Below are 15,159 nucleotides of genomic sequence, written 5' to 3' on the forward strand. Positions count from 1 at the left end.
CATGACATATATCTTATTTAATTATCTTTTGTAAAAATATATTTAAAACAAAACAATACACATATCATACTTTTAATAGCAGGAAGAGATAAATTATATTTTGGTACGAAATATTTTCTCTATATATCTATATATGTACTATACTAATTTGCTTGTCTTGGAGTGGCATTGTTCAAATGGGAGAGGGATTGTTATAGGGGTGTGGTGGTACCCTCCATTCAAAACCAAGTGCATAGTTTTGCTTAGGCAACACCCTTAACCACCAAGACCCTGCAGTGGCATCCTTATCCATTTGTGGGTCAATACTTTATGGTGAAAAGCACAGAGCATGAGAGGGTGAAATGATGTGAAAAAACAAACAATAAAAGAGGGTAGGATAATGACAAATAATAAGTGTGACTAAGAAGCAAAGGTCAGTGAAAGTAGAGATATACATAAGAGGTAGAGAATAGAGAGTAGAGTTTCACTGTGTGTCAAAGTGGCTGACTTGAGTGGGACCAAATCTCCACTTCAACAACATACACCAACCCTCAAACTCATATATTTTAAATTCTATCCTAAATTATATATTCAATCAATCAAATTAAAGTAAAAACAAAAATAATAATTAATATTTCATTTTTTAATTGACATAATATATTTTTATTAATACATAATAAGTGTAGGGATCCTCTTCAATAATAATAATAATGGAGAGACAATACTTAAAAAACTAAAGAAAAAACAATCATAAGGTGACACTTATACGTTTTTATATATAATGAATTCACATTTTTCTTACTGAAAACAAAATGGAAAAACTAACTTATCTTTCTAATAATGTAGATGATTCTTATTTATCCGGGACATGATTTGAGGCAACATATCATTGTCTAAAACAATGCCACCTCACCATTCTATTGAAGGAAAAATTGAATGAAGGGGTATGTATGGAGCCAGCCCAGACAAGAAGGGCCCACATGATTGGACCTTAGATGGGGCCTAAAGGGATGTTTGAGAAGGGAAGCATTGGCTTTATATTCCTTTTCTTATGAGAAAAGCCATCACTCAAGGCAAAAGGAGATGGGAACCCTCCACCCATTAGGAAGAAGAAGGACAATATCAATTAAATCATAGAGAAAAACATAAAAGGTAGAACAATCAAAGAAGGGGGAGGGAGATAAATTGGAAGGATGTTAATCTCATCATTGTAAAGTTTAGAAAAAGAAAATATTCCCATTTGACTTTGTTATATCTCATCATAAACCATTGATTGTACTATATATTTAGGGAATTTTTCTTATTCAGGTTTTGTCTGAGTTGACCAAATCAAACTAACTTATCACAATTTATATTTACAATTCAGCTCATTATAAATTGATTTATTATAACCACATTAAACTTGCTTTATCAACTATGTATTAAAATTGAGTTGATATTGTAACATAATTTATTTAGAGGACTAATTATTAATCTGGGTGTAGTTTTGTTGAGTATTTAGTTCATTTGTGCTCTAGAGCCAAGGGAGATACACATTATGAAGCATGATAGGCTTTCTCCCCATGTTGGAAGTCAACTTCTTTTAACCTTTTGCTTCCTACTTTCTACATTTGTATTTATGAATAAAGTTTAAAATCAATGCATTGACGGTGTAAAGATTTATACACATATATTTTATTATCCATTATTCATTTGAATTATTTTTTTGAAAAGTCAACAATAATTAAATATCAATGGTAGATAATACAATGACATTGTATAAACAATGCATATATCCTTCTCTCTTCTCATTGTCACGCTTGGTATGAAATTAACATAAAGTCGTTACCATCAGATTGGAAAATCTTTTTTTTTTTAACTTCGGTTTTCTTACCTGTTTAACTATGTAGATACCTCAAAATTTTATGTTTCTGTCATTTTTACATTTTCAAAGGACTTTTGGAATTCATATTTGTTGTTTTGTTTTTGTGTGGTCTAACCACTAGATTCTCTTAGACAAACATGTACATGATTATGTGATGTTTTTTCATTTCACCGTCCTTCTTTAGGGTCTTTTCTATATTGTTGTCATTTTTAAAATGTTGACCTTTTTAATGTGCATAACAAATGATTTGGATTTGAAGGGATATAAGATTACTGTTTTGCAAGGTGTTGCAGATTTTTTTTTGAAGAGTGATGTTAACTATCTTATGGAGAAAAAAATGTATATACCGACAATGTAAAAGTTTTTTACACTGTTACTCCATTATCTACCATTCATTTTCAATTATGTTTGACTTTTCACAAAAAGTAATCCAAATGAAGGGTAAATGATGTACTGATTGTGCATAATTCTTTATACTGTCGGTGCATCAATATTACACTTATTTGTGGTAAAATACCACAAATTGTAAATTAAATAAACAAAAGGTAGGCCAATTTAGTTTTCTCCACAAAAATTTGAGAGCTAAAGAAAAAAGAGTGAATCGATCTGATCTTTTATTTAAATTTTAGATCTTGTAACTTTGGTCGGAATATTAGTGTGAGACAACCTAGAAATCTAGGGATAATAATCATCTATTCCCAATGATATCTCAAACTAATCATATATCTTGAGATAACCAATCTCCATCCCAAATCTAGAAGTGTGAATTAAAAAGCAAGAATAGGGACAATAACGTAAATGCGTCGAAAATAATAAAGAAATATACATAGTAAGTCACTGCCATGTTTCTCGATATCTGTGTTCTTCTCTTGCATCACTCTCCTTCTGTTTCTTCTTCCCTCACTCACTTCACTTTCTTTATTTCTTTCTTCACCCTCTTAACATGATTAAGGTTTCTCCCATGTCTCTTCTTCCTTCTTGAAACCTCTTTTCCTCTCTACTCACATAGATCACTCTGACAAATGGGTCTTCTCTCTCATGTCTTGTCTTTCATGATGAGAAACTAGAGCAGACACAGTTTCTTCTTTAGTATTTTGACCCATTCGGTGGAGCATATTGTTTTTCAGAAAAAAAAGTGTTTTTTTTCTTCTTAGTCTTGTTTGGTTTCTTTGTATAGTTACTAGACACCCTTTTGTCTCTGTTATTCCACACCCCATTTTCACTTTTCACCTTCCGTATCAAGTTCCAACAGTTACTTATACTAGTCCTCTTTATCAACCTCTTTCTCTCAGTTTTTCCATGGAAAGTTACAAACTTTACTACCACCAATAGTCTTTTTCTTCTACCTCCGATTGTGATTTTGTGTTGGAGGGGGGAAGAAGCATGGCTATGGCTGTGGCTCATCATAGAGAGAATAGCAGCAACAACAACAACAGTGGTAGCATTGACAAGCACCTTGATTCAATTTCTGGGAAGTATGTAAGGTACACTTCTGAACAAGTTGAAGCTTTGGAAAGAGTTTATGCTGAGTGTCCCAAACCTAGCTCCCTAAGGAGGCAACAGTTAATCAGAGACTGCCCCATTCTTTCTAATATTGATCCAAAGCAAATCAAGGTTTGGTTCCAGAATAGAAGGTAAACCCAAATCAAGATTCTGTTTTAGGCCTTAAAAGATTGCATCTTTTTTGTTCTAATTTTGATTGTGGAATCAGCAGTTAGATTGATTTGTATGTGGGGTTTAGCGTTATATGTGTTTTTTTTGTTTCAATAGGTGTAGAGAGAAGCAAAGAAAAGAAGCTTCACGGCTTCAGACTGTGAACCGGAAGCTTTCAGCAATGAACAAGTTGTTGATGGAGGAGAATGACCGGTTGCAGAAACAGGTGTCACAGCTTGTGTGTGAGAATGGTTTTATGAGGCAGCAATTGCATACTGTAAGTGTATGAACAATTGCACATGGTTCTCTCAAATTGGTTTCTTTGTCTAATTGTTAATATCATACCATGTTAGGGCAGCCCACTGCACTATGCTCCCACCTAGTGGGGTCCGTGAGGATATATGTACAAACCTTACTCCCGCAAGCGGAGAGACTGTTTCCAACATTTCAATCTGTGACCTTATGGTCACTAGGCAGCAACCTTACCGTTGCACAAAAATTATATGTGAAATGTTCAAGTCATGGTTAAGGCCTTAAGTTGATATAAATGGCAATTGCATTGTATCTTTTATCTTTTATATAAACATGTGATCATACCTTTCATTTGGTTGTTTGAACTGTCTTTTTCTTATCCTCGCAGACACCAGCAGCAACTGCAGATGCTAGTTCTGATTCAGTGGTTACCACTACTCAGCATTCTATGAGAGATGCTAATAACCCTGCTGGGTAATTTGGAGGCTTATGGTGAAATTAACTTGCTTTCTGCTGTTTTAACCAATTAATCTTTCGCTAATTCATTTTCCATCATGATCCTTGCAGACTCCTATCAATTGCACAGGAGACCTTGACAAAGTTCCTTTCCAAGGCTACAGGAACGGCTGTCGATTGGGTCCAGATGCCTGGGATGAAGGTTTGTTTTTTGTGTTTCCTGCAGTAAAATTAACGAATAAATTAGTGAGTGTGGCTTCCAAGAGATTATTGTTGTGAATTTTATCATGATAGTTTGCTGATTTGAATGTGTCGTCATCTTTACCATTTTCTTATATTAAAAAAATCTTGTCAGCCTGGTCCGGATTCTGTTGGGATCTTTGCTATTTCACAAAGTTGCGGTGGAGTGGCAGCTAGAGCCTGCGGTCTTGTTAGTTTAGAACCTATGAAGGTAAATTCTCCTTTCTAAATATGAAGTAAAAGTATGCTTTGCAATTTTTGGTCATTTCTTGATATGCAAGCTAATGTTGATAAGCTGTTTGAATTTTCAATCTTGATCCCAAACTTATTGAATAGATTGTGGAGATCCTAAAAGATCGTCTATCTTGGTTTCGGGAATGTCGGAGCCTAGAAGTTTTCACAAGTTTCCCTGCTGGAAATGGAGGGACCATTGAACTTGTTTACACACAGGTTAATATTCAAATATAAATTTTTACAGCTCTTGGTTGTTTTATTCATCCCTGGTAGTAACCTTGGAAACTGCTACAGACATATGCTCCAACAACTCTGGCTCCTTCCCGGGATTTCTGGACTCTGAGATACACTACAACTTTGGAAAATGGCAGTCTCGTGGTCAGTATATTATGTTGTCTAAAGCATAACTATAGTCATATATATTATATAATCAATATATAAAATGGCACCTTGTCGTCCTTTCTTTAAATCATATGTTAACAGAAGATGATTAAATGTAATTTGAAACTTACATGCTTTCTGATTCCACTTTTGAAGGTTTGCGAGAGGTCACTGTCTGGTACTGGCACTGGCCCTAATCCAGCTGCCGCTGCTCAGTTTGTGAGGGCTGAAATGCTCCCTAGTGGCTACTTGATTCGACCGTGTGAGGGTGCAGGGTCAATTATCCACATTGTGGACCACCTAAATCTTGAGGTTTGACTTCTTAACATTGAGCTAATGTATATTTTGCACTTCTACTAATATACTATAATTAACTTGTTGTTTTCTACTAGGCACAGAGTGCACCAGAAGTGTTGCGACCACTCTATGAATCATCAAAAGTGATAGCTCAGAAAATGACAATTGCAGTAAGTTCACAAATGTTAATTCATATCATTTGACTAATGTTATTATCGTGAACAATGTGCCAACTGAATCACAACCTTTTTAGCACTACCTGTTTCATATCATTTGATTATGAGTCTTAGTCTCTGCATACATATGTTAGACTGTGCCGTAAATATATCCCCTAGAAGTTGCCACTAAAGTAAGGTTCTTGCATTAAAATCTATTGAAATATTCTAACAAAATCTTTTGATAGATGCCTCCAAATCTATTCTTGTTTCTTTATTCTGTTTTTTCATCTTTATTTCAAGTTCAATAAGTACTTCACTTGCTTTCTGGTCCATATTCATTTCCTGTGTTTTCCATGTCCCCTTGCTTTCCTCCAAGTTTAGTTTTGATGTGGTGGATTTTGTAATAGGCACTTCGGTATATTAGGCAAATAGCTCAAGAAACAAGTGGCGAAGTGGTATATGGATTGGGTAGGCAGCCAGCTGTTCTGCGAACTTTCAGCCAAAGGTTAAGCAGGTAGACACCTTAAATAATTTGTTTCCTCAAAGGCTGTTTCAGCCAGCAGTTCTAGGTTGCTGGTTTTTAGCATATCATCTGCAATCCATTGTAGTTGTTTTTTACTGAAATATGATGCATTTCACTTGCAGAGGCTTCAATGATGCTGTAAATGGATTCAATGATGATGGATGGACTATAGTGAATTGTGATGGTGCTGAGGATGTAATTATTGCAGTTAATTCAGCCAAGAATTTGAATGGCATCTCAAATTCAGCAAGTTCCAGTGCATTCCTTGGAGGAGTTCTCTGTGCAAAAGCTTCTATGCTGCTCCAAGTGAGTCTGCCAATGACATTATATTTTTAGTACTGTTGTCTTTAAATGTTAATTTTTATGCATTGAAAGATGAGAAAGACATTTATGCAATAAACCTTTGTAGCTGCTGCTTTCGTTTCTTGTAACTTGCATCAAAACGTGTTGTTTACAACTTTGCATCACAAGGCATCTTTTTACAAGTAAAACTGGCCATTGATAAGTTTGATCTCTGAAAAACTGTTTACTACATGATTTCTTTTACATGCTCATTAATTTGGAACTTGATCCTGGACTGAAATGGATAAATTGTTTTTAAAATTATAAATGGCCAATGTTTACATTTTGAAATGTCATGACTAGTCGTTATACTGCTTTACTTGCAGAATGTCTCTCCTGCAGTTTTGATTCGCTTTCTGAGGGAGCATCGCTCAGAGTGGGCTGATTTTAATGTTGATGCTTATGCTGCCGCATCACTGAAAGCTGACACTTATGCGTATCCAGGAATGAGGCCTACTAGATTTACTGGCAATCAAATAATCATGCCCCTTGGCCATACCATTGAACATGAAGAGGTATTTTCGCATTTTCTTGCGCAGACACAAGCCAGATCAAAATGTCTTCACTGTGTTAAGAGACCCGTCAGAGATTTTGGCTAGCATCTCCTTGAGTTATTTGTCTTTTATCTCATGCATATTTGTTTTGGACCTAGTTTGGTAAACCTTTATGTGCATGCTTTGGTAGCCAATGGATTGATGTCAACAGCAGCTTTAGCCCTATCACTTTAGACAATTGTATTTTCTTCCGACATTCCTGATAAACTTGTGTTTTCATTTCAGATGCTTGAAGTTATTCGACTTGAAGGCCACTCTCTTGCTGAAGAGGACACTTTTGTTTCTAGGGACATTCATCTCTTACAGGTGCCGCCCGAGTCTTGTTGAAATTTTAAAGTTTTCTATACTCAAATCTTTTTACATGATAATCTGATTCAGATCAAATGTGGGTGTACTATCTTAGTTCACATTGTTTTTGTAAGGGTGCTTTGTCAATGAACATGATTTATGATAGAGCATTATGGCATCGTTCTATCCATGTAGCCACCCCACATAGTAAGATAAAGGCTTGGTTGTTGTTGTCATTTGATCCATGTAGCCACCCCACCCATGTATTATCTTGTAAGGTTCTGATGGATCCTGGTATTCACATTGGTATAGTAGGAAAAAGTGTAGAGCAATGCTCAAAATACAGTGATGGAAGTAGAGAAAAATAGTAGTGGCAAAATTGAAAACAAAAGAGTAATTAAGCTAGATACTACTCTGCCCCTTTGCCTAAGTCACCCCAAGCACTTCAAAATTCTGTTATACCTCTATGCTCCCCACCTTCTCAATTTTTCTATATTTTAAGTCTTACTCCTTGCTTACCCATGCTCCTTGTTAGGTAGGCAATATTTGTTATAACCAATTCTACCTCTTACTCATAATTCCAAAGTGGTCTAGCAGGAGTGCCTACCTGGTTCATACTCTCGATAAACAAAACTATAAGGAGAGAGCTTGTCATTAGATTCAGACTTTTACATTACAGCTTCAGTTAAGTTCTAAAGTGAGACTTGAAATCCTTGCTAACTTTGTATTATATTTGTGCGTATAGAAGGGGTTTTTTAGCATATTTCTGCCTTCCATGGATTCACTTCATTTATAGTTCATTGTTGTAAAGCTGCATGTGTGGGCTTGATGCTATACATACCCAGCCTAAGCTCGGATAAAAGGTGAAGGTTGTGTTAGGTAGTTGACAAACGATGTAAAACTTTGTCGAATCTCTATGATATAGTTCATTGTACTAGTTTATGCTTGAAAGAATATGATAAATATAGACAATTACTAAGATGTTTTTTTGGTGTCATTTTGCAGATATGTAGTGGAGTCGATGAGAATGCTATTGGGGCTTGTTCTGAGCTCATATTTGCTCCAATTGATGAAATGTTCCTTGATGATGCTCCATTGGTGGCTTCTGGATTTCGCATTATTCCATTGGCTTCAAAACAAGTTACGTGTTTTGTTTTCTGAACTTAACTTCTCTGGTGAGCTATTTTATCACTTTTTCATTGTTACTGAATGTTGCTATGTTTCTGTCTTTCAGGGTGATAAAAAAGTTGAGACTCTGGATTTGACATCTGGTCTTGAAGTGGTCCCAATGACAGTTCATGGTGCAGATGCATCTAGTCAAAACACTCGATCAGTGTTGACTATCGCCTTCCAGTTTCCTTTCGACAGAAGTTTGCAAGATAATGTTGCTATCATGGCTCGCCAATATGTCCGGAGTGTAATTTCCTCTGTGCAGAGGGTTGCCATGGCTATATCTCCATCGGGTATAAGCCCGGGCGTTGGAGCAAAACTTTCTCATGGTTCTCCAGAAGCTCTAACACTAGCTCAGTGGATCTGTCTGAGTTATAGGCAAGTCTGCTTAATATTTCTAACCGTCTGACAGTTAATAAAGCATACTGCTTTGACTGTCATGACGACACTTGAGTAGATTGTGAATTATTTTAAGTTCATGTCACGATGTGATTTTTCCTATCATGCTATTATTAGTATTAAATTATTCATGTTACTATCTGATCAAGCTTTCTATTTGATATATTTTTTCAACAAATGTCTAACATGTCTCTCTTTCCGAAATTAGTTATCATTTGGGAACTGACTTACTTAGATCAGATTCTCTTGTTGGTGACTTGATGCCGAAACATCTTTGGCATCATCAGGATGCCATTTTGTGCTGTTCAGTGAAGGTATCATTTTAATTTCATTACATTTCACAAAGCGAAAACTGATCCCTTTTCCATAATGGGATTTGGAAGCTTTAATGTTATGGCCCTTTTACTTTAACCTATACCATGTGAGGTTTATGTTATCTTATATCCGGTATAGCAGTTGCTGCCTTTGTTCATCTTTGCAAATCAAGCTGGACTTGACATGCTGGAAACAAGCCTCGTAGCTTTACAGGACATCACGCTCGATAAAATATTTGACGAGTCTGGACGCAAAACATTGTATGCAGGCTTTGCCAAGTTAATGGAGCAGGTAATGTTCGACAAGTTAATCACATTTACAACGCGTATATTATTTTTACCATGATCAAACTTTTGAGATAACATTTATTTGTTCCATCAGGGGTTTGCTTATTTGCCAGCTGGGATCTGCATGTCGACGATGGGGCGGCATGTTTCATATGAGCAAGCAATAGCATGGAAAGTGCTTAATGCAGAAGATAACACTGTTCATTGCTTGGCTTTCTCTTTCATAAATTGGTCATTTGTATGAAAATCCAATTAAATGAATGCACCACTCTTGAACATAGAAGTAAAAGGGGTCAAAAGGATGTGGAATTTTTGTTAAAGTACTATTAGATCAGGTATGCATCTAATTAGATTTAATTTATTTCTTGTTTAGTGCATAGACCAAGTTGAGTTGATGTTGTAAATTATTTAGTGTTAGATTGAAGTTGAGACATGAATGACACATGTGAAGACTAATTATTTACTATGTCTTTATTATTATGATTTAATATGTATACACTGACAATGTAAGTGTTTTTTACACTGTCAACAAATTATTCACCATTGATTTATTAACCATCATTAACTCTCAAACAAAAGTAATACAAATCAAATCAATGATTGATGATACACTGGTGATGTAAAAAACTTTGTCTGTGCATATTTTAAACTCTTATTATTATGTGCAATAATAATAAGTGATATATAATTTGTGGTGTGAATAGCATTATCCATATTATATATTTGCAAGCTTTGTAATAATAATGATACACCAAAATAACGTTTAGGAGAATCGAAAAGACAGGCTTGTCACTAAAAGGATGGGAATTTACGGAAGATAGTTACAAGAGCACACAATGTGGTTTTATTGGTATTTTGTTCATTTAATTCATATAAAATTTCATTTTCCTCCTTTATTTTCAAGAGACTTTTTTGGTTTTTTTTCTTTCAAACAAATAATTTTTCATTTCAGCTAATATCATTATAAATGATGTCAAAATAATAAAGATTATTGGTAAGATGAAGAGAAAGGGTATATGCAGAACATTGCTTTTAAATTATATTAAAAACGTAAATGTAGTCTAGTTGATCGTTTTTTTGTATTGGATAGACATCCCTTGTGCTCAGTTTAATATAATTTTTTTTACTCGAAAAAAAAAATGAAAATGTAGCCCTATGCCCCAATACTACTTTTGTTCATAATAAAAAGTTAGAAATAACTTGTTTCTTGTTGATTAACAATAAAAATGTAAAGGGCACTCTTCCTCATTCCATTTTGGTTTCAATAACAATATAGTACCATAATGATGAAAATTGGTTAAAATGAAGAGAAATGGTATATGAAGGCACTTTGATCTTTAAAATTTATTACAAGTGTAAATATAGCCCCACCTTTCTTCATAATAAAATGTTCGTGGAAGCAAATTACTTTAAATATAGTAAAATAGTAATTAAAATTGGTCAGAACAGTATAATTTTATAAACGTAGTCCTATGTATGCCCTTACACCACTTTTCTTCAAATAGAAAGACATATATGTTTTTCCACAAAGTGTGTTACTCCATGTGTTATTGTTTGTGATTGGATGAAAAATATATTGAAATTAAAATTTTAATAAATAATTATTTTTCTGACTAATCACAAGTGACACATGAAATGTTATATTGTTTTGTGACAGCAGATATCCATCCGAAAGATCATGGGAGGAAATTAGTTGATACTTATAAATACTGTTTTTTAATTCGTTAACGATACATATTAGAAGTATATCAATTGCCCGTCTAGCTCAGTTGGTAGAGCGCAAGGCTCTTAACCTTGTGGTCGTGGGTTCGAGCCCCACGGTGGGCGTTGCCTCTAAGTATGTTTTTTTCAAAATTAAACAAATCAAAACCAGAACTTTGAATCACCAGAACTCTCTTTGTTTCAAAATTTCTAAGACATGATTCCAAGCTTCATCTAACACACAAAATGTTTGTGAATGTCACTGTTTTGAATTATGGAGATGCCAATGACCAGAAGTTGAGTAGAAATGATGGAAGTGTGGTGAACCAACAAAGAAAAGCCATCCCTGTAGCTGTTTCAAACTGCACACAGTGGTTTTGTCCACAACTCTCAAGATCATTATCAATAAGTACTGTTATTCCTGCTGATGCACATGCAGCTGCAAATGTAAGGGTTGAAGTCACCTGCATGGAAGATATCACATTACCACTACACCATTCAAAGGTGACAATTTATAAAAGTATAAGCTACACAAATCTAAATTATGAAACTTGAAACAGTTATAAATAACTTGTTGATAATGGATAAAAAACTGTGGAATCACATTTCAGGTTGTTAAGTGTTACTATTAATGAGTACCAAGAAACATGTCCAACTGGTTTTCTGACTGAAGTGTATGCATAATGCTTATCAGGTTATTCAATAGATTAATAAAACATCATAGTCAGTTAGTGAAAGTTCTGATAAGTGTGCTGCACATGACAAACCGCTCTTCAAAATTGTAAAAATATCGGGAAATAGTGACTATTATTTTTCATTCCAAAATTGTAACAAAACTATGGATAGTTCTGTAAGTTCCAACTAACTCAACAACTGTCGGTTCTGCTGTCGGTTCAAACTTCAAACTGTGTTATTCTGGCTCCTGAGTACTAAGTTGCCTTACTCCTAAAGGAATACACTTTCCAAACTTTTGTTTCAGTCTGCTGATGATGACCTGAGGTGGCCCCTAACATAGTGTTAAGTGATTTTTAGCTATATAAGAAAATATATATCATATGTTTTATCGAGTTGAGATCCTCTTTACTGGACTCTCGAGTAATGGAGTGCGAGGAAAATGAGTGATTTTGTAACTTCTATGTTTATTTTGAATACAATTTATCTATGTCACCATGTTCATATGATATTGGAGAGGATCTTAATTCATTTTTATCATATGTTAAGCCCATTTAAAATGATCTACTCATCTGTCAATGAATTATGTACCAATAACAAAATCTTTCTAGCATTTTTCTCGAGACAATTTTTTTTTTTTTGCAAATAGAAAAATACTATTAATTACTAAGAACCTATGTGAGTTTAGCTAAATGGATTATGTGAAGGCCCCCACTTTATTTGATCATATCATGCTTTTAGGAACTGAAAATGGAACATATCACATATCACTCACAAAAATATTAACGAAAATAAATATATAGGAAAATTTTGTTGAGTCTGACTAGAGATCTCACCCCATCACCAATTGCAAACAAACGAACGACTCGAGAGTTCTGCAAAGATCGCCTTACTAAGAGGGCGTATATGTCAATAATAGCCGATAAAAAGCTCCACAGAGTTTGCAAGCCGGCAGCCGCAACAAGGTAACTGAGAGAAGAGAAGACAGGGATTTTATGTAATGCCAGTGTTTCATCAACAAAAGGGTGGGAGTGGAAAAGAAGAAAAGTCAAAAGATGTTCTAATATGACATGTTTAAACAATACAAGAACAACAATCAAGCATTTCTCGTTGAGTGAGCTTGACTATATGAATCAAATGAAGTCATAATTTTCTAAGGTAAATCATGTCTATGGACAAAGTGTTTACATCTCAACCCTAGTAACATAAGAACTAAACTAAGAAAGCTATGTTTTGTCTTCTCATCAGATTAAGTAGATGTTAACAAAATGCTAAGACTTCTTAGTCCTTAAAATTTTAAGATCTAAGAGTGAAAACAACAGAATTGATATATCTAATCAGTTAAGATAATTTTCAAGATTGTTGAAACATTTTAGTGTAGTCAAGCAGTGTGAGTTCGTTCATACTCTTAAGATAAACTAAAAAATGTTGGATAGTCGCTTATTTGGTACAATAGCTCCATTTTGGCACAAAAGAGTAATATGAATATCATCAATTACTTGAAAAATAATCCTCCAAATCATCATTTATTATAGCACTAAATTTGATGCACCTAATAAAAGAGAAATTAATGATAAACTAATTGATCAATTTTCATGCAGCAACACACTCAGACCCCCTCAAGAACAAGCTTAAATTTCAAATCCTGTGTCAGTAGCACATCCTCAACTCTACCATTGATCCGGATCCAGATCCAGCAATGCCAATTATATACATTACCATGTCTAGGATATTTTTTATGAAAATTTAACTGAATAAAACAATGCTGCATTTTCAAGTATCCTATAGACAAAAACCGCTATTTTGGAAACCCAAATTTTAATAATTCTTCACCATTTTTTGTTGTTGAATAAAACCAAAAATCCTTCTTCACCCTTAGGACAAGTTTCAAACAATCACAAACAAATTAAAAGAATAAGCAATTTACTATTTCCATATTAGAAAGAAGAAGAAAAAAGATTGATTACCGAAAAGCAGTGACAGAAGGAAAATCATTAGTAGAGACCATTATAGAGATAGCTGCAGCAGCAAAAATAAACTGAGAAACACGCAAAGATAATCCACCAACTGTACCGGGCATGCCTTGAATATCCTTCATCCTCACCCTGGGAATTGGAACGACACCGTTTTGTTCATTATTTGCAGCTTCTACAACTGGGTGAACCGAAGCATGGCTCACGTTCATTTCTCCAACCCACACTTCAATTCATCTCTCAGAAACCATCCAAATTTCTTCTTCAACAAAATAAGAACTCGTTGATCAACTGAATTAATACTTATTGGTTATGATCTAAAACAAAATTGGATATAGAAATTGTGAATAAAAGTAATTAAGATGTTGACTTTGTTGTATTTTATTAGATATATTTTTTGGGTGGAGGGTGAATGCCCATTAAAGAATTTCCTTAAAAGATTGAAACTTTAAACTGAAAATCCAGAATCTGAAAAAAATGAAACCGTGATTGAGATCACTTTCCCTGCTTCTTTCAAGAGAAGAGAAGATAGAGAAATACCCGGTAGAAGAATTGAAGAGAAGTGTGATTTATTCGAGATCTGTGGGTGAGTAAAGGGAAATGAAATAAGATCGAAGGAAAGGAGATGAGAGTGAGTTTGCTGCAATTGTTGAATGGTGTGTGTTTTGGCCTCAGCTAGTATTTGTCTTGGGTTGGTGAACAAGTTTTTCCAGATTCAAGACAGATTAATATTTAGGGATATTGTGGTACTTTTTTTGGGTTTTGTATCCTCTCATATGATACAATCTGTTACAGTCGAAAATATCTACATGTATATAAGACTAATTATTTTAGTGAGTATTTTTTATCTATAAGACTTAAATCGGAACCTTACTTAATGAAAATTAAATATGTATAACTTGAACCAATACCCATTAATTGATATCGAAATACTTTACCTTTGATGTTTTGTTTTATTTTATTATTATATTGTTGATTAATCATTTATTAATATTATTTTTTATTAAGAATCCAAAGAATTACTATTAATGCATTGTAGCTACTTTGATAGAAATGATTATTATTTCCCAAAGAGTAATGTGGAATACTTTAGTCAAGTGTTAGCCACTTAATTCTTTAGAATTAGTTTATCAATTGAGTTTTAAATAGGAAAAAACTAAAAAGAACATTTTAAAAGAATTTTATTAATATTTTTTCAGTATTTTATAACTCTCAAATAGTCATTGTAATTCTTTTAAGATTGTGATCTACTTTGAAGAAAGGATGGTTATTTCTTAAAGAGTATAATGTGGAATACTAATATCTTCAAATAATATTGAGTATATTTTATAAAACTATCATGTCAATGTGCTTTAGTTAAGTGTTAGCCACTGAATTCTTTAGGATTCATTTATCAATTGAGTTTTAAATTGGAAAAAACT

The 15,159-nt window shown here is 34.0% G+C and overlaps 2 protein-coding genes and 1 non-coding gene across 6 annotated transcripts; 2 read left to right on the top strand and 1 right to left on the bottom strand.

Moving 5' to 3' along the window:
• Window positions 2,722-9,866, top strand: LOC109351657 (homeobox-leucine zipper protein REVOLUTA-like). 2 transcript variants are annotated; one of them, XM_019593195.1, is made up of 18 exons: window positions 2,722-3,477; window positions 3,614-3,773; window positions 4,137-4,222; window positions 4,316-4,406; window positions 4,560-4,655; window positions 4,781-4,894; window positions 4,973-5,056; window positions 5,216-5,371; window positions 5,452-5,526; window positions 5,922-6,028; window positions 6,160-6,343; window positions 6,706-6,894; window positions 7,159-7,239; window positions 8,227-8,361; window positions 8,456-8,769; window positions 8,999-9,104; window positions 9,244-9,396; window positions 9,487-9,866. In XM_019593195.1, exons 1-18 carry the CDS (start codon window positions 3,227-3,229, stop codon window positions 9,634-9,636), a joined length of 2,532 nt encoding a protein of 843 aa, XP_019448740.1. In that variant the 5' UTR covers window positions 2,722-3,226; the 3' UTR covers window positions 9,637-9,866. The 2 variants fall into 2 exon arrangements, with proteins under 2 accessions (XP_019448740.1, XP_019448741.1); XM_019593196.1 differs by having other exon boundaries at window positions 2,723-3,477; window positions 9,247-9,396.
• On the top strand, window positions 11,147-11,219 carry TRNAK-CUU. Its single transcript has one exon. It is a non-coding gene; the product is annotated as a tRNA-Lys (tRNA).
• On the bottom strand, window positions 11,203-14,437 carry LOC109352393 (CASP-like protein 5A2). 3 transcript variants are annotated; one of them, XM_019594366.1, is made up of 4 exons: window positions 14,279-14,437; window positions 13,733-14,000; window positions 12,602-12,734; window positions 11,203-11,557 (listed from the first exon to the last, which is right to left on the bottom strand). In XM_019594366.1, exons 2-4 carry the CDS (start codon window positions 13,948-13,950, stop codon window positions 11,366-11,368), a joined length of 543 nt encoding a protein of 180 aa, XP_019449911.1. In that variant the 5' UTR covers window positions 13,951-14,000; window positions 14,279-14,437; the 3' UTR covers window positions 11,203-11,365. The 3 variants fall into 3 exon arrangements, with proteins under 3 accessions (XP_019449911.1, XP_019449913.1, XP_019449910.1); XM_019594368.1 differs by having other exon boundaries at window positions 13,733-14,029; XM_019594365.1 differs by having other exon boundaries at window positions 11,205-11,557; window positions 13,733-13,997.

Source organism: Lupinus angustifolius, chromosome LG07 (assembly GCF_001865875.1).
Source record: "Lupinus angustifolius cultivar Tanjil chromosome LG07, LupAngTanjil_v1.0, whole genome shotgun sequence".
Lineage (NCBI taxonomy): Eukaryota > Viridiplantae > Streptophyta > Magnoliopsida > Fabales > Fabaceae > Lupinus > Lupinus angustifolius.